Source organism: Scomber scombrus, chromosome 5, assembly GCF_963691925.1.
Source record: "Scomber scombrus chromosome 5, fScoSco1.1, whole genome shotgun sequence".
Classification (NCBI taxonomy): domain Eukaryota; kingdom Metazoa; phylum Chordata; class Actinopteri; order Scombriformes; family Scombridae; genus Scomber; species Scomber scombrus.
Window position 1 is genome coordinate 16,789,118 of NC_084974.1, and position 19,088 is coordinate 16,808,205.

The following is a 19,088-nucleotide window of genomic DNA, read 5'->3' on the forward strand; positions in this document are numbered from 1 at the left end:
TTTTCCTCTAGTTAAGTCCCAGCTATTCTGTCAAAAGAGCTCAAAACATGTTGCTCAAGATGTGTAAAGATTGACCTCCTTGTTGAGCATTAATTCAGGGATGATGCTGATGTGAATGTTGGTGTAACTGCTCCCTCTTGTGCTCTTCCTGCCTCACAGTAGCTTAAAATAAGAAACACTTGCAGATCAACAGCAAAGGGAACAGAACATTTTTAAAAAAAATGTGACAAATAAAGAAACCCAACACATTTAATGAGCATGTTATAAAAATACATCGCCTTTCATATTATGCACATTTTTGAGGTGTCATCATTTACTGAGTCAACATGAGTTATTAATCATTTATTTTAACATTTTTATACAATGTAAAATCAGGCTGAAGCATTTATATACATCATCACTTTTTCTTGGAAACTTAAAAGGACTGAACACTAATGTAATTTAATTACATATTCACATTTAAACTATTAGTACAAAGATGCAGATGTATATACACCAGACACACATTAGAGGCTGATAGTAATCTGATTACTGATCTGCTGCAATCAGTTTCATTACTGCACAAGCTTTTCATTTTGCCACATCTTCCTCGGCCACCTCCTCAGACTCTGCCTCAGCTTCAGGATCGTCCTCTGGGTACAGTCTGCAATATTTGTCTACCATGACGTCCAAGTCATGTTTGACATGAGTGTTTATGTTAAGCATGGCAAGGCTTCTGTTCCACTGCTTTGCAGGCATGCTGTCAAGATAGGCTTGCAGTCGTTCACTGGCTACGTCACTTTTGTTGTCCTCTAATTTCAGCACCGGCAAGGTGGAGAGCACCTTGAGGAAGGCGTTCACGTTGGGAAAGAACTTGACATCTGGAAGCTGCAGCGTCTCGTGGATGGTGGTGGGCAAACGCACCTCTTTGCCCCGGTGCTTCCATTTGATCCTCCAGCAGTGAAGTTCCGCGGGAAGCGTGTCTGGGTTGGGGAGGTCGTTACGATAAACGTCTGCATAGTTCTCCTCAGTGGTGTTAAACTTCATTTGGCCCATGATAGCTGGTACCAGTGACAGGCACTTAAGGGCTTTCACGTTGGTTTCGGAGAACATGTCCTCCACCTCTTGCATGATGCCATGGATAACGGGGATTGTAACATACTCCTTAAAATACGCCTCTGCCTGGATTTCTCCTACATCGGCTGCACGCTGTTTCCGAAGAAACAGCCTCGGGACCCTCACAGGAATCTCCATTATTGTTGCCACACTCACAGCCTCCTCGTACCAGAATTCATGGTAGACATCAATGTTGTCATTGACCTCGTTCAGTGAATGCAGGACAGCAGTTAGACTGTTGGCAGCACAAAACACATCGAGTGTCTCCCCTTGGAGGTTCCTGCCGAAGGCTCTGGTGAACGTGAGGACATTTTTTAAGATGACGATGGTGACGACGATCTCAAAGTCAGCCAGTGTTTCCATAATGGAATATGCATCTCCTGTGACAACATCAGCAAACTTTCCAACATCATTGCCTCGAATGCTGTCCATGCACAACACAAGGGGTGGCAACATATCTAGCAGCACATCAAAGACATTGTGTTGCTCAGTCCAACCTGGGCCACAGGCTTGTTTCTGTGTAGCTCCTTTCTCTTCATTTTTCTGGTAGTGAGTAAAGATAGCTTTCTCTAGCTCATCCTGAGTGAACGGGTTTCTAAAGAACGCACCGATCCTCCTCAGAGTCTCCATGATGATCTGGACGTTAGGAAAAGGTAGATTTTTGGCAAGGTGGATGTTCAGTGCTGTATGGGAGCAAGACATATGCAATAACAAGGGATACTTTTCCATCAGTAATACTGCCACAGCTTTCATCTTGGTGGTGGAGGACCCAGTGGCCTTGTGTGCCTGACCCCGACAGTCCTCCATGCTGAGCCCCCAACGGTCAGTCAACTGGGCCTCTAGCCTCTCTACCAGCGCAGACTCGTCACCATCAAATGGCACAAAGTCCAAAAATTCCTCTCGAAGGACATTTTGTTGATTCACAAAGCGTAGAAAGACAGGCAGATGTTTCTCTTTGGCAAATTCAACAAGGTCGCCTGTGACTAGAGAGAAGAAGCGACTCTCTCTCACCTCCATCAGCATCTCCTCTCTCACTGTGTTCTCGCACACATCCAGCAGCTGGCCCTGCTGTGTTGCAGAGAGGTATTCTGTGTTCACAGCTGTTGCCTCGAACTGCTTCCTCAGAGCTTCGTCTCCAGCGTTCATGCGGTAATCTAGAAGGGCCTGGAAGTTGTTGGACTTGTATTCAGCTTCAGATGCTTGGTCCGCCGCTAAGGGGATGCTCTGTTTTCCTAACGTGACCACAACCTCAAACAAGGACCTCAAGTAATCACGAAACTCCTTCTCCTCTGTGGACAGTTGAGGTTCATCTTCATTGGTGTTACTGCTATCCTCAGCTGTTGGTTCTTTTTTAGAAGCAAGCTGGTCAATAGAGGATGCCACTGGGGGGAGAGAGAGAGCGAGAGAGAAGAAAATGACAGTGATCATTTGTAGGTGATTGGTGCCGAATAAAATTAAGATGCTTTTTAAAAATTGTATATTAATGATTTCCAATTCACTTACATCTCCTTTCCTTGATCTTTTTCAAATCTTCTTCAGTCTAAAATGAAAGAATCAGGCATCGTTTAGTCAGAAAACTAAAGAGGTGCATTTGAAAGAAAGGTGAGCTAAGAGCTGATATTTATTTTTCTTACAAGTTCTTTAATCCGCTTGCGATGTCTGGTATGAGGATTTTTTAGGTGGCTTGTCAGATCAAATATGGTGGGAATAGCTGTATCCTTCAGTACAGTCCTATAGGGGCTCTGGAAAGCAACAAATTAACTTTTTAGTAAGTGACTAACATATTTTGGACAAGAATGAAAACATTCTACCAGGTTGCAGGCTACAACCATGTCACATACTCACCGTTTTGCACACCATCGCTGGGTCGAAGTGTTTCGCACATAATCGGTAGTGCTTGTTTAACTGGTCCGATGTTTTCGCCTCTAGATCTGCCCTGCGGCAGTTCTCTACCCAAATTCGGCATCTGAAAAAACCCACACACAACAAATTTGGTTGACATTTCAGGGTTACATTGAAAAAGTAGCTTCATCAATGTATACTATTTCTGACCATCTACTGAGTGTTTGATATGTTCATACTGGAAAATTAACACATACCTAAACATGACAGGTACTGTATACTACAACTGTCACACTGTATAACAAAGGATGTCACAAATGTCACATTGTGAAGACAACTCTGACCACAGCTCAGTAAAATTTAAAAGATGAACTATTAAATCAAAGGACAAATAGATTGCTGTATGTTACATGATCAAATATAGAACTGGCAGTAGTTCTTCAAAGCTGCAGTGTGTGTCACTGAGAAATATGCAGTGACAACATTACATCCAAGTAATTGATGCCAAATATCTAGACCTAAGTTAATAAAGGATCTGTATTGCCTACCAAGTATATAAACTAATTCATCCCTGCCACAAAGTTTAAAAACAGAGACTTTGATCGTGACTTGGTTCACAGCCAGCAACGTAAACACTGGAGTTAAAAAGAAATTCACAAACAAACCACATACTTTTCTTACTACTATGTTCATTTGGCGTTGGTAAATATCTACTTATATTAGAAATCCATCTGAAAATACATCACTGGGGTTTATATGAAGTTATGTGCTCGTTAGTAACCAACTTAAATGACTTTCGTGCAACTCCTAACTAAGAAACCACACATAGCTGATCGGATAAATAACTATGTTAACGGACAGATATGATGCCTTACCTCTCAGGGTCCCGTGGAAACCGAAAAAATGCCAAATCCGACTGTGTGCTCTTCCGTGTACAGTTTGGGGCCGCGCAAAAATTCGGCATGCTTCGGGCTAGCCAGTTAGCTTAACTCAGCTAACTAGGACCATCTGCTAACTTCAGTTTCCCTGTTAGATGGATGGTGACTTTTATCGCTTTGATTTAAAGGCTAGCGTGGATTTGAGTAAATACACACACTAACAGACAAACTTATATTGCCACAACAGTGTCTGATAGGCGTTTCCAAAAGGCAACTATTAAACACAGCGCGGAGGTTTCACCGTACATTCAAAACGGTCAGAGTGAAGAATAGATCGGTTTGCAGGACGCCATCCCGCCCACGACACGCTCTGATTGGTCAGAGCCGAACTGTGCTCCTTCGCTATTGGACGCCCGCGCTTCACAGAACAACCCGTCGACCAATTAAAAGATAGCATCCTTTCCCTTTGTTCTTCTTCTTTGCCCATGTGTCAGCAGTGGCTCTTCCAGGCTTACTGCTGCCCCCTCCGACTGATTCAGCACAAAACAGGAGCTAACCGAGCTAGCTACGAGGGCAGGGCGTTCAGATTGATTCTCTCTTTACGTCCTAAACTAGGTGATGTACAGTAGATGCTGTGTGATGACCTGTTTCAGATGTTACAGAGACAAAACGACAAACATTAGCTGACTCTAGGTATTGATAAAGGATCGTTATTGTGGAGCATAAACTCATTAGCCATCGATCACTAGTAGTATATCCTACTGATGCCTCCCGGTGATTGTTATAACTACTAACTAGCTAACAAATACCGTTAGTTTTTCCCCGTAGCTGTCATTAAATAAACCGATAAAACAACGTCAATGAAATAGGCCATGTTACAAAATACCGCTTTGGGATTCTTCTATACATCTGGCTCGTTGGTCTAGGGGTATGATTCTCGCTTAGGGTGCGAGAGGTCCCGGGTTCAAATCCCGGACGAGCCCTGGCTTTTTTACGTGGATTTGGACGGGACAGCTTGAGCTTCATAATATGAGTCTACGCTCTTTAATAATACCACAAACACAGTCATCAGCAGAAAACCGCACCAAAAAAAAACACCACTGAAGCAAAATATAAAATGTGTTACAACTGACAAGGGTTGTTTTTTGGCCAGATGTTGAGATTATATTCATTTATTTTGTATTCACGTAGCCAATGTATGAGTCATAGTCACTCTTCTTTAACAATTTTGATTTGTTTTTACTCCGAGAGAAAAACAGGGCTCGTCCGGGATTTGAACCCGGGACCTCTCGCACCCGAAGCGAGAATCATACCCCTAGACCAACGAGCCAGGGCATTGAAGAACGCGTCCTTTTGTTTTATAAAATATCATAACAATGAAGACTTGTGTTTTTATCTCTACTCTATCTTTACTGTTTTATACATTCATTTAACATACACGTCAGGTAGAGGGAGAAGCACTGCGTGATGACGCATCTTTGTAGATTACGTATGATCATGTTACTGGGGGTGAATAGTGAACATTTCTTTGACAGTAGCTAATGTAAATGGAGTTGGCGGAGAACAATAAAGACACACAGAGCAATTCAATTAACTTCTTTTTATATATCATACATAAGACTGTCTTAATATAATACAAAGGGCATTGTCATAAACACAGCAAAGTCTTGACTAGATCTTACAATCTGTGGATACATGGACTTATCCTTTCCCCCATGCTGTTCAATTCTATAGTGCATGTTGCATGTACAAAAAAAGTGAAAAAATGTGAAATCAAAAAATGAAAAGGATAAATCCAAATTAAATAAGAGGATTTCAACTTCTGTTGGGTGTTCAGATATGTCAACAAGTATACGTGTTTGTGTATAACCCACAAACTGAACAGGCTTATGAAAGATGGAACCTTTTTTTCAACCATGTGCTTCTCATATAACCAAAAAGTAAGGTTTGTGATGTACATGCACTTACAATATACCCTGTGAAAATTATTAAGGTTTGAAGATCTAGCTTTCCCTGTTTGATTCAAACCCTACCTCATAGTGTTGTCCTGATGTAGTCAAGTACCTTTGCCAAAAGGCAAGGTTTTGCCACTAAGAAAACAGGAGTTCCTGCCCACTGAATGGTCACCAAATTGACAAACATAATCAACATACCAGCAGGAGCAAGGTAGTGAGTTCTATACTTCCTTTATTAAAAAAATATAAATATATACATAAATTCTATTTCAACTATTAAAAAGGGGCTGCATTTCATGACAACTGCTCTAAATAAGAGGTCAATCAGCATGATCTGAAATAGGCGCACACTTACGAGTCACTGCAGTCAATTTTTTTTTCTTTTTCAGTCTTTATTTTTGGAATGTTTAGTACCAGTATGAGTGCCAGTAATAAAACCACTGGCAATTTCTAAATGTCTCAAATTCTGCGGGGTATGAAAAATGATTGCAAATTTGCAATTAACCTTGACATCCAGATAAAACCCCAATCTCAATATAGGTAGCTTTACATTTGTGTTTGTGGAAATACCAAGCATGATTTCTTATGATGGTTTCTCCTTTAAAATGACAACAGCATGACCTGTGGCCCTGCCCTTTAATTTGAATGGTGGCTGTGAGCAGGTTTTCTCTCTAATTTCAAAAACTGGTAAAATGAGCAACAGAAGAAAGAAAGCACTTCAAAATCCCTGATATCAAAAAAAAGAAAATCTGGTTTTTGACTAATGTTTTGAGGACATGCATGTCTGCCTAGTCAAAGCATGTGATTGTGGGCTGACGGACACCCTTTCCCTTTGAATAGGACAACAATCATGGGGATCTGCCCTACCAAATCAGAACAATACCATTCAACACAAACTGATTTGCCACAATTATCCTTACCATGCCAAGAAAATGACATAGTCTTGCTTCACAGCAGAAACTAGCCAAGTTGACCAAATGATGTATGAAAGGCAGCAAAACCCTTTGAAATAGTATGATGGGGGCAAAAGAAAAACGACAAAACACAGAAATAGAACGCATTAGTCTCCTTTTTTTTTTTTAACCATCAGCTTCTATCTTGCTACTCCGGAGCCTGCAGAGTAACTACCAAATTCTCTAACATACCAAAGTTTGAAAAGACTCCCAAAATAATCTACCAATTAATATGGAAACAGTTTTGGTAAAACGTTGCAAACAAATCTGGCCAGAATACACAATAGCCAACGGTCTCAACAACGGTCTCCAGTTTTGCTAAAGTAATATATTGCAGCTGTTTGTATTGACGTTAAAATAAGATCTTGATAAACTTTGCGTCAAAGTGGTGAACTGCTACATTATTGGTTACAGACACCTATATGCTATAAAACAACTGCTTTGGTATAAAAACATATCCAAAGGGAAAATAAATTCTTGTAAAATTCACAGCATAATTTGAGGAGAAAAAAGGCAGTCACTTAACTCATTTTTTTTTTCTTCAGTTTCCATGTTTTGGATGGAGAGACTTGTGCAGGTGGTTCTGATGAGGAACTACATGCAAAAGGGAAAAATAACAAAAACATAAAAGGGTAGACTCTGGAATAGTTCTTTCCACTGCAAAATCCTTAACCAGTGAATAAGATTTTCAAGGAAGTAATGTTTAGGAGGTTGTTGTGTACAATAAGACCCTGTTATGTGGGGCCCTGCTGAAGAAGAAATCTTTGTCGAGAAAGGCCTCAAATTACCATTCTTATTTACCTTTTCTAAATTGTTTTAATTTCCTTAAAGAATTAAGGGCTGTCTAGAGAGAAAAATAGAGAAAAGCCATCTTAATTCAAATGATAATGTCCAGCTCCATCCCATTCCAAGTCCATGAGTCATAAGGCCAAAGGGTTATTGAGAACCAGCCACTGACTGTCTTCCTTTCGCTGGGCTGGATCCTTTCGTCTCCCGTGCCCATCGCTGCTCTCGTCTGTGCCGGGCCCGGTTGCAGCTCGCAGGACTACGGGGCCTCTAGGCCTGAGGGGTGGTGCTTCCCTCTCCTTCGACCCGGTTGGTGTCAAGTATCAACCTGCGGGGTCTCCTCTCCACCCGGCCAGCACACGCTATAGGGACTCCACTGCTATGTGCTCCCCTTTGACAAGAGTTACACAATACCGACCAACAACAAGAAATATCACTGCAAACACTTCCCCTCATTGTCAAGCTACAGGATTTACAAGCAGCTTTTACGTGAAATTTCACTTAAAAAGGGCAAAATAATTAAGAACCAGTTGAACAGTAATGTCAGGCAGTCCACGAAAAGAGGACGCCAAGCATTTCATCACCAACAGCTACCTGCAAAACAGCTTCAAACTTTGCTCTGAAATGCTCCTTAGAAGATTTTGCCACATAATACCATATGGTGATTACTTGGTGGTTACATGAAACTGGTGAAATGGTAAGATGGATGTCTCAATCTCACTATGGTTACTCTGCAGTATTATTTTGTGCCTAATGATTGCAAAAGAAAAACTGATGAAAATTACATATATACTTTTTAACAAAGGTTTTTCTCTGTAGTAGCGGTTCAGTGATATCTCCCTTCTGACGTGAGCAGCTTTTGTTCTCAACACACCTTGTAGTAAAAAACACCACCTTAAAAATGACGCACAGGGGGAACACACAGCCAAATGTCAGTGCAGTCACGAGCTGGCCATTGAACTCTGCTGCACACACACTCCAGTCATTGGAGACTCCTCCCGGTCCATGCCCTGCCTCATGCCCAGGTGGCCTTCCGCTAGGTAGTGGGCAGGCCCTGTGTTCGTGCCCATGGAGAATGCAGGGTGCGCTGCCATGCCAGTCTCCTGCCGTGGGTTCGAGAAGGCACCTAGCCCCATGCTCAGCCCACCATTCTGACCAAAGTCAAGGGCTCCGGCGGGCAAATGGCGGAGCTGGTAGGCCTGGTTGCCATGGTTCCCAGTGGAAGAGGACGATGTAGAGGAAGAGGAGGCAGAGGAAGACAGGGAGGTCATAGACAGATGGCCATGAACCACCTCCATGGAGTCCTGTGTCGAGGAGCTGTGTGTCGGGGAGGTGTAGTGGCGTGGGCGTGGCCGCGTAGCCATCATCTGCCCATGGTGGTGATGAGTATGTGAGTGGGGATGCAGGGCCTTAGGGTGCTGAGGGGGAACATGGAAGGTGGTCTCCTGGACTGGGTGGGTCTCTCCGGCGACTGATTCTGGTCCGACGCCACCTCCCCACACCAGCGGGGGTGGGTAAGGCTGTCTTGCCTGTTAATGTCAAGCAAATAACAAGAGTCACCTGTTTGAAAAATAATCATTCCTCCAGATACGGCCTAGCAGACGTTATAAAGAGTCTTTTCTTATTCATGTAACATCTTAATGGCACTTTATTTACATTTTTACTGATATTAAGAAACAGAGATTAAAATTATGATTGAAATTGATATTGATTTTAAGACAACAGTTTTAGAATTTGCTGCTGTCTTATATTAGACAGACGGTAAACAACAATCAAGAGCAAATTAAAATTGGCTACACTTTTTTAAAAAATAGATATATATGGGCCGATTGGAAATATATTCAAAAAGTTCCAATAAAACCAAATATCATACATCTACTATTGTGGCATCTGAGTAATAACTAAATTAATAAAAATGTACCAATGTTAAGGAGAAAGAGGAATAAAACACTTGAAACTTTAAATGAAAACTACATTAATGACTCGACATTATTTGTGAGTGACTTCTAACCTGTGGGCAGAGGCTGTCACCATCAATGGCAGGCATGGCTGTGCCAAAGTGTCCTCCACTATGCAAGTGGTGATGGGTAGGGTCTGATCTTGCTCTGCCACTGGTACTTGTCCCAGATGACCCTCCTGAGGGGTAAAAACAAGTGTCACAGAAAATGCAGCCTTCACAACATATCATCAAATGTTAAAATAGAATAAGCAATCGTTGACTAAAGCAAATATTAGTGCTGTTTGAAGTTCAACAGTGAAGTACACATGAATAATTAGTTTAAAGGTTCATCTTACTTTTAAAATTTGCTACAGCTCACATTACAAGTTTTACAAATGCACTCGATCAATACTCGATATTCTAACTGGAGTGAAGTGATTTGTCTGTTAGAGATTTGAAGTGGCAGATACCTGAACTAGAGGAGGTGCTGGAGGTGGTTCCTGAAGACTGGGACTGCTCCAATGCGGGGCTTGTAGACACGCTGCTACTTGTATTGGTCCCCTCATCCGCAGTCTTCTTGAAGAAGCTGTGCTGCAGGGCATAGTAGGGCTGGATGCGGCTCTTAGGGTCATAGTCCAGCATCCGGAGTATCAGGTCCTTGAACTTCAAGTAGTCAGCAACAGCATGGCCAGACTCTCCCGCCCGTCGGCCACCTGGACCCCCTGTCTCCACACCCAGGATGGAGTGGAGCTTCCGCGAGGCTGGAGGTTTATACTATTTATGGCAAAGTAGACAAAGATTAAGAGATTAACACACCAGTGACTTATGTATATCCTAATATTAACTATCTTTTCTAAAATAATAATTACAACACAAAAAGGACTTCAGAAGATCTGCAAAGACATGAGCTCACCCTTTTGCCATCTTTGGTCTTCTTAACACTCCATGTACCATCCGAAAGCTTCTCAAAGAACTTCCTGGCTTTTGGGGCTAGGTCCATTATGTGATTAGGCGGGATACCAAGAACCTCAACTATTTTGTTCATCTGGTCCACCTGGGGAAGTTGTTATCAATACAGTTACTTCACATGCTAACAGAGGAAACCGTCAGGCAAAACTTTTAAATGGCATTAATATTGTATTTCTGCAATTTAAAAGTCAACAAACATAAAAACAGTTTTATATCCATTACAGGTGAAGTTAAATGTCATCAAATGTCATGACTTATAACAGTCAAAATATTCAAGCTCAGGAAGGTGACCACAGTTACAACAACATATTTGACAAATGCGTGATGTGTGATATGTTTCAGGTCTGTGAAGTCCACTTGCCAGACTCTGTGGTCTACCTAACATTTTGTAGACTAGACATGCAGGGCACCTTTGGATGTTTGTCCACTATAAAAGGTAATTTTCACCAGTACCAGTCAAAAGTATGGAAATACTTTCTTATTGAGATGAATGTGAACATGCACACGAACATACAATTCAGATTTTTTTTAATGTGGGTTCAAACATAATTGTTGAAATGAAACAATTACTCAATTATATTACAAAAAAACAACACAGAACAAATATTAGTGAAGATTTAGGTTCAGTATTTTTGTGTCCTTATACCTCATTGGCTCCGCTGAAGAGAGGTTCTCCAGTGTGCATCTCTACCAAGATGCAACCCAAGGACCACATGTCGATGGCCAGATCATACGGCATTCCCAGCAGCACCTCTGGGGAACGATAGAAGCGACTCTGGATATATTGATATATCTACAAAAAGAGAGCATAGCCATTTAGATTCTCCTCATTATACCATTGTTCAGAATCAACACACGAACCATCACACACTATTAGGGACATTCATACGGTTGCTGATAAGGATAATTGCAGCTAGATACCCTTTGTCCCAGTTGGCATGAGCTGCCAAAGTCCACTATTTTGATGGCACTCCTCTTGGGGTTACAGAGGAGGATGTTCTCAGGCTTCAGGTCACAGTGGATGATGCTGAGCTCAGGTGTGGCCAGGAAGAGCAGCGCCGTGCATAGCTGCTGGGCGAACTTCCGGGTGAGGTTGAGTGAAACGCCGCGGAAGTTGGTATTTCGGAGCAAGTCATACAGATTATATGAAAGCATCTCAAACACGAGGCAGAGGTGGTTTCGGAACATGAAGTGACGCTTTAGGTGAACTGTAAAAGAAAGGAATGATTAGTGTTAGTCAAATAAAGGAAAACACTCCAAATGTATTTTATGTCTAGTCACATTTGAGGCAGATTGCAAGAGTGAATTACCGATGTAGTATTTCATCTCGGTATCATGTTTGTTCATGAGCTCTAGGAGGCGCACTTCAATCTGGGCTTGATTGAGGAAAGCTTTCTTGTTCTTGATGATCTTAATGGCAACCCATTCCTGCTCTGCCCGGTCATATGCTTTGACGACCTTAAGATGCCGACAAAAAACATAAAATTGTTAAACTCAAACAGCTGTTATTACAATGAACATTAACACCTACTGACTAAATATGAAAACCTTAAGTTGGCAGCATTAGAAATCAAAATACTCCAACTTCATAGCTATTTTCTCCAACTCCAACTTCATAGCTATTTTCTCCATCATATATACTCAACCAAGAATGTGTGTATATGTAATTTATAGGTAAGCACCTGTCCAAAGGATCCTTTTCCTATCAAGGAATCAATCTCATAGCGGTCCATCCACTTCTCCCCATTCTTGACGATGTAGTCATAGTTATCATCGTCATAGCCATCATTAAAGACTTTCCTCTCTTTTTTGTGACTGGAGTCTTCACCCTGACCCTGTTGGTGCCGTCGCTTCTTTTTTGCATAATACACCTAAAAATGAACAAAAACAGTCCACATGATCACACAGGAAGATGTTTTATGTTACTCTTAATTTTGCAAAGTTTTCAAAATATTTACAATATAACAAACTGATTATACAGATGGATGAATTTAAAGTAAAAACAAAACTAACCTCATTGATGTGTTTGTATGTTTTGATAAGGTCAATGGAGAGCTTCCTCAGGGGAGCTGAAGTTGGGTCACGAAAGCACTGGGGCATGTGCCTCTGAAGTATCAAAAAGGGGAAATCACAACATTTCATAAACAATATGCACAGTACTATGGTAAGTAACAGGGCTCTTGCTAAATCTCAGAGGCTGTTCGTTAAATTTAATACAATAGATTTTGCACAATATTAAAATGGCTAGACTGAAAAGAAAAAAAAAACATTTGACAAGAAGCTACTCTGCCTGGTGACAGCAGCAAAAAAGGGAAGTAGACTTTAATATCACACAAGTATTGCAATCCTTGTAATACCACACTTTAAGACTTAAGAAAAAAAGTCCAATCCAAGAGCAGCATGTGTAGGTAGTAACCCTGTTAGTGTACCTGATTGGCAGTGAGCTGTGGTGTCTGGTCGCTGTACGGTAAGACCGTAACAGATTGGTCAGTGCTTGGCTGGTGGCGGTCACTGTACTGCTGGTGCGTATGGGGCATTGGAGCAGCCATCTGAAGACCAGCAGTGTGTAAAGAAAAAGAGGGCGCAAGCCGGACGGACGAAGGTTTGCATGCTGAAGTCTCTCCTCCTGGAAGAAATTAACACTGCCATGAGTTGCATATTAACTTAACTCAACATGACATATAACAAAACCCAGAAAGATGCAAAAAGGGTGATAATCTTAATGTAGAATTGTTGCATCCTCTCTTCCACACATGAGATTATGGCCTAAAAAACAAAACAGGAAAATATGCTTGCTATATATTATGCACAATTCATATATATAAGCATTATTTGCTGCTAAATCTAACCAGGGAGGATTTTCTACAACCTAAAGTGTCTTAATTTACCTTTATGGAACAGAAATATATGCAAAATGCAAATTATGTATTTGTAACATTTACATTTATGTTGAAATTATTAAGATCCCACTTTAAAAACCGACAAAAGCATCATAAAAAGAGGAGAACAATAACAAGGATAAATGCAACGTTGATAGAAATGTCAGGTTATAATACATAAGTGTATTTTTGTATAACATGTAAAAGACAACAAAAATGCATCAAAAGAATAACCCATAAAATAAAATATAGCAGTAATATATCAACCTTTGTGAAGAAAAAGGAGCAAAACAGCAGGTTTAACAGTAAAAAGGGGTGAAAATAAAGCATCTCCACACTGTACAGTGAATCATCCTTCATTTTAAGCCAGAAGGAATCAAAAAATTATTAAATAGCATGTTCAGCTATCAGCATCTCTCACCAGACAACACAATTCACCAGTGCTACACAGTAACCACTATTCAGAATCCCAGCAACAGCACCTAATTAGCATAGCCTATCACCACAGAGATACAGCGTGATTTGGCAAGCCCATCAATGCACAGACCAATCACAACGCAGTATGCAAATAGCCTACTTTTGTTGCCAGGGCAGAGCTGCTCCCATTTTCCAATGAGAAAACAAGAAATAAACAAGAAATAAAATTGAACTTTGGCACACTTAGACGCTGCTTTCAACACAAGAGCCTGACAGCAAAATAGCTGCACAGCCCAAAAACCTGCACTCCATCTGAGAGCGTTAGAAAGCTGACCCAGCTTTGGAAAAAGGGAAGAAAATACACATCCACTGACAGAAATAAGAGGAACTGTAAAATGATAGAGCCCAGGCAAAGGCTGTATTTTAAGAAACCGAGATTGTGTGTATATTATATGTACATGCAACTATATATATATATATATATATATATATATATATATATATATATATATATATATATATATATATAATTATATATATATATATAAATACACACGCACTTATATACACTTAATGATTATAGTAATAATATTAAATAATAATTCATTTATGTTAACCCAAATATATACTGACAATTTAGATGAATTGGATAAGTCTAAATCTAATAATTTTAACCCTTTTATAGCATAATATAGTAAAATAGACTAGTTTGTTTTTATTTTCCTGTTTGTTCAGCTGTGACCTGAAGACAATAATGTAAAACAAATTTCAGCCTCTTTAAGCTCTGTCAAATTAAAACGTTTAAGTGCGACGTGTCTCTATTATAATTACAGATTGTTTTACTTTTGCCCACCTACTAATGTCCTTACATTTGTGAGTCTGGATGCAAAATAATTATTTTAAAAAAAACAGTAAAAATAAGTTAAAGAGTAGGAGATCTTAGGTTCACCACTTCCCACCAGAGGGTTAAGGCTTAATATATTATAGCAGCTAACCTGGATGCATCGTCTCCTGTAAAATTTCATATCATCCTGGGAGGAGAGTCCAGCAGCAAACCACAACCCACTACAAAGAATAAAAACAGATCATTATCATTGTGCATCTTTGGTGGGGATTTATTTAACTTCATAGTGGTAAAACTTTTGAGTTGAAAGGAAGGGACAGATGACACTCCAAAAACTTTGTATGCTTTTGGGGGGGTAAATAAATATATCATAACATATTCAGGATTTATGTATATAAAGCTAAAATCCAAATATAAAAAGGTGAGCCTCTTGTAGAGCAACAGTCAAAAGTAGTTAAAGCACAGGCAATTAAACTTTCAAAATAACTGAAGGCCTGAAGCTCTTGTTTGAAACTATTAAAAACAAAATAGGCACAAACTACCTCCAAAAATTAACTAAACAAATCAGGATTGATATTGTGGACTTCACAGCACTGGATCTCCTTCTCACCATGTCCACAGACAATCAACTTTTTTATATTGTAGTGGATTTAGGGACTTTTTATAGGTAAATAGGTAATGGCCAGTCAGAGGCCAATTGACCTAAGAGAGAAATGACTGTACAAGCTTATGCAAATTCACAAACAGCTAAAAGAAAGTTTGGTTTGAGCCCATTTTAAGAGTCATAATACATAATAGCTGACTTTTTAAATATCACTAACCCTACTGGGATAAAATTCAAGCTTTTCATTGACCACAAAAGGCCTCTTTTTTAATTTTTGTTTTTTAACAAGCACACTTGTAGCTCTTAACTCTCTCTCCCAAACCTTTTGATTATTCTTCATTTTCAGTACTGACACATGAACAGTTCCTTTCCTGGCTCTACTCATCATCACGGCATAAACGGGCCCTATTTTAGGTCTAAATATAAAGACAGCTAGCTTGCTATTAGTAGCTGTATCATATCATAAGTGTTGGCTAAAAGACCTCTTGTAATAAAGCCCCTCTATGTGTCATCTCTTCTCACGCCCAACTCATTATATCCGTTTCAAAGCTGAATCAAATGTAACCCATCCAAAAAAAAAGAAAGAAAGAAAGAAGGGGGGGGAACCAAATAAAAAAACCTAACCTTCGTGGATAAAAGACGGTGGTGGCCGAGTGGCTCTCTATACTTACAGATGATGGGGTGTATCTCGTCATGGTTGGGATTTAGAAAGCATATTCAGTGTTAATTTGCGTCCTCTCTTTGCTACATACGGTCCGTGTATGTGTGTGTGTGTATATATATATGTGTGTGTGTGTGTGTACCTCCTCGTTAATATATATATATATATATATATATATATTTATATATATAAAAAATGACAAAACGTATTCATGGCTACACCGCTAGCAGTCTTAACTAGCTATAACGTTGTCGTCGTTATAACGTTACCCTGAAAAAACTGCGGGACAAGCAAGGCATATCTCTCACCAATCCAGCGTTAGCTAGTGACGCTGTGGTCAAGCCAACGGGTTGTGTGTGGGGCCCATTAGCTGGTTCGTCAACAAGTCAGCGTTAACCATTAGCCAGGTTAGCCGAATTAGCTAACAGGCGTTAGCCAGGTTAGCTAATAGGTGAGCTCTGGGTGCCGTCTTAACTCCCCCCCCCCCCCCCCACCCAAAAAAACCCGACCTGTGCACATGTAATATTAAATTAATAAAATCAGACATTGAATTGACAGTGAATCAAAACGCTGGGGGTTGTTAAGCTAACACGGCAACATTTGCTTCAATCCGTACAATGACAGTGTCTAATATCGCAGTTAGCTGTAATGTTAACACGGTGCCAGCATGACTCTCTCTCTCTCCCGTCTCCAAAGCCCCCCAACACACACACACACAATCCAATCCGCTGCACCTTCTTAGTCCACCACAGCCAGCCGGAAAAGCTGCTCCCATTCGACATTAAAATGAGTCCGGTTTGACCTACTGACTGGAAGCAAATATTGTACCGTTGGCTTCAAAAGCGGGTAGTAGTCGGCACCGCCACAAAATGTTAGCTAGCCGCCGCCATACCATAAGCTACCACCACCGTCCTCAACTTCACTGTCGCGTCCATCATTGTGAACCATTCGTGTTACATTTATATACACACACACACACACACACACACACACACTCACACATCTGCAATAAAAAAAATGTAACGTTAACATGCATTTTTTTATTTTTAGGAGCCGATGACGGCTTGATGTCAAAGAGAAAAAATATATAGTCACTCACCTCTGATGGCACGATCTTCATTTAAAGTCCAATAACCTGTATGATGAGGAAACTTATCCAGCTTGAGATTTCTCCCCTCCCTGCACGGTTAGCGAGTAATGTTAACGTTAAATCCGATCCCCCCCTCTCTCCTCTTTCCTCCTGACCGGCAAACTCTAAAATAACTCGCCAGCCAGATTTAATACGCCTTTCATATCCCCAGCTTTAATAGACAACATTGGTAATCGAAGCAACTTTTGACTAGCCTTTTCTATATCAGCTGATGACTAGCAACATGCTAACGTTAACTAGCACGCATAACTTACTAGCTAACCTTAGTTGACAAAATGAACGCAGCTAACGTTAGCTAGCTGCCCTGGCTAGCCTCAAGCTAACGACTGTGGCCACCGCTGAATGTGTGCCAAATTCCGATTTTAACACCGCCTTTGCGAAAAAACAGCGTCGGCCACCTCGACAAACGCGACAGTGCGGTTCAATTCGGAGTGTTTCAAACGCGAAACAGAAACCGTGTCCTCTGATAATTTTGGTTAGGAATTTTTGTGTCAATTTTCACAAAATGGCGCGCGGTCCAAACCTGCGCAGTGAACCGGCCCGATGGACCAGAGACACGGACAACTCAGTTAGTGCGGCGCTGCCTAATTATTTCAGCTATGTTAAAACGTCGGCCCCTTGATCTTCATAATCCGATCCGCTAGAAGCATTTCGTTATCCAAAAACGTCAAATGTACATCCACTGACAGCATTATTCCGGCGGGAAGGGAGAACATTTGAAAAGACTGAGCTGGGGAAAAAAACCCTCCTGACAAAATGGCGATGCTCTAGCTTGTTGCCATGGCAACTGTCAATCAAAAAAAATAAAGTGCCCGGATGTACCAATGACGAATAAAATCTAACTGGCCAGAGTGACAGGACACACATAACTCCAGTGTTGTCCCTGTCTGTCTCTTTTTTAACAGTGTTTGACCTGTTGCTTAATATATACCGTTATACTATGTTTATATTTCTAATTTGAAACCACCCTAATCAATTATGAGGGTAACTTTGCTCATGTGATATGCGGTCATTATTTATGTAGTATGGCAGTCTACATCATGTTGTCCTCACTGTGTTTTTATGGTCTTGCCCTGGATTTTGAAGAATGACCGTACCAAAATAATTTGAAGAGCTATACATTTTAGGATTACCGAGGTCATTAGCCCCCAAATACACACCCACCAGATAATTTTGTCCAGAAAGAGACAATAAATAATAATATTAATAATGAAAATAATATAGCCTGCCACACAGCACTAATAATAACAATAATGATAATAACACATTACTGTGTGCTATAACTATTCCATATACTTTCTGTAAATCTTGTTTGCCAACAGGATGATATAAAAGCTTTCTTCTCAAATTAAAAAGTAATTGAGTCTACAAATACTTGAGTCAGATTATAATTTTTCAACTTGATGAAAAAAATTTGAAAAACCTCAAATTCACAAAATGAATAAATATTGCAAAGACTTTTACAGAACTTTCCTTAATTATTTTAAGTACATTTGTTCGAGTGATGAGTTCTTAAAGTGCATTCATTTTGGCACTTTTACAATACTTCATCTTTTGCTTCTTCTTTTTTTTAGACTAGACTACCATTCTCCAATAAAATGTCTGTGTGTAGGCTACATGTCTGTGTCTTGATGCACAGCTTAAACAAATGGTTACAATGGATTTGTGCTTTTTAGTCAAGCACATATTATGTGTAATGTCTTGACCTGGCAGAAATCACTGTTCCCTGAGGAAAGCTTCATCAAACATGACTCACTTGTCCTTCTCGTTCTTGTCTTCGATTCAGTGTTTGAAAGTTTATATACTAACTGAATAGTGCGTTTATCCATGTTTGTGTTCATGTCTACAGTCAGCAAATTCTTGATTTAAATAAGGCATTTAAATCCAATTGTTGAGTCATGCAATTCAGACGAAAGAATGTTTGGACAGCTTTTTTTCTGATACAAGCACACACAGTCTCACAAGCCAGACAAGTCTCACTAATGGATAATGCTTGCAAGACTTGTCTGACTTGTGAATATATATAGACAAAAAAAGTTTTAAGGGCTAGAAATCTAAGGATCTTGAGAAACAAGTTGGATTTAGGAACAAGAAAACCTCCACAGCTGACCTATTT

At 40.2% G+C, this 19,088-nt stretch overlaps 2 protein-coding genes and 1 non-coding gene across 5 annotated transcripts; all 3 read right to left on the minus strand.

Annotated features, from left to right (window-relative positions):
* Nucleotides 1–308: 308 nt before the first annotated feature.
* On the minus strand, nt 309–4,111 carry thap12b (THAP domain containing 12b). Its single transcript, XM_062419114.1, has 5 exons — nt 3,813–4,111; nt 2,941–3,061; nt 2,730–2,837; nt 2,599–2,635; nt 309–2,477 (listed from the first exon to the last, which is right to left on the minus strand). The coding sequence occupies exons 1-5, from the start codon at nt 3,899–3,901 to the stop codon at nt 571–573; spliced, it is 2,262 nt and encodes a 753-aa protein (XP_062275098.1). The 5' UTR covers nt 3,902–4,111; the 3' UTR covers nt 309–570.
* A 962-nt stretch (nt 4,112–5,073) lies between these two features.
* On the minus strand, nt 5,074–5,145 carry trnap-cgg (transfer RNA proline (anticodon CGG)). The gene has a single exon. It is a non-coding gene; the product is annotated as a tRNA-Pro (tRNA).
* A 255-nt stretch (nt 5,146–5,400) lies between these two features.
* dyrk1ab (dual-specificity tyrosine-(Y)-phosphorylation regulated kinase 1A, b) lies at nt 5,401–17,731 on the minus strand. Of its 3 annotated transcripts, XM_062418860.1 has the most exons (12): nt 16,922–17,731; nt 14,709–14,778; nt 12,847–13,043; nt 12,431–12,523; nt 12,100–12,288; nt 11,728–11,875; nt 11,339–11,625; nt 11,064–11,210; nt 10,362–10,502; nt 9,919–10,222; nt 9,521–9,645; nt 5,401–9,038 (listed from the first exon to the last, which is right to left on the minus strand). In XM_062418860.1, the coding sequence occupies exons 2-12, from the start codon at nt 14,716–14,718 to the stop codon at nt 8,451–8,453; spliced, it is 2,229 nt and encodes a 742-aa protein (XP_062274844.1). In that variant the 5' UTR covers nt 14,719–14,778; nt 16,922–17,731; the 3' UTR covers nt 5,401–8,450. The 3 variants fall into 3 exon arrangements, with proteins under 3 accessions (XP_062274844.1, XP_062274845.1, XP_062274847.1); XM_062418861.1 differs by lacking the exon at nt 14,709–14,778; XM_062418863.1 differs by lacking the exons at nt 14,709–14,778; nt 16,922–17,731 and adding an exon at nt 16,557–16,672.
* Nucleotides 17,732–19,088: the final 1,357 nt, after the last annotated feature.

Coding starts and splice junctions, on each gene's coding strand:
- dyrk1ab (XM_062418860.1), bottom strand. Junction 11,876..12,099: donor GAAAAGGATCCTTTGGACAG/GTGCTTACCTAT, acceptor CGGCATCTTAAG/GTCGTCAAAGCATATGACCG. Junction 10,503..11,063: donor TCTTCAGCGGAGCCAATGAG/GTATAAGGACAC, acceptor CAACTTCCCCAG/GTGGACCAGATGAACAAAAT.
- thap12b (XM_062419114.1), bottom strand. CDS start 3,901: ATGCCGAATTTTTGCGCGGCCCCAAACTGTACACGGAAGAGCACACAG. Junction 3,062..3,812: donor TTTCCACGGGACCCTGAGAG/GTAAGGCATCAT, acceptor GGGTTTTTTCAG/ATGCCGAATTTGGGTAGAGA. Junction 2,838..2,940: donor CAGCGATGGTGTGCAAAACG/GTGAGTATGTGA, acceptor GTTGCTTTCCAG/AGCCCCTATAGGACTGTACT.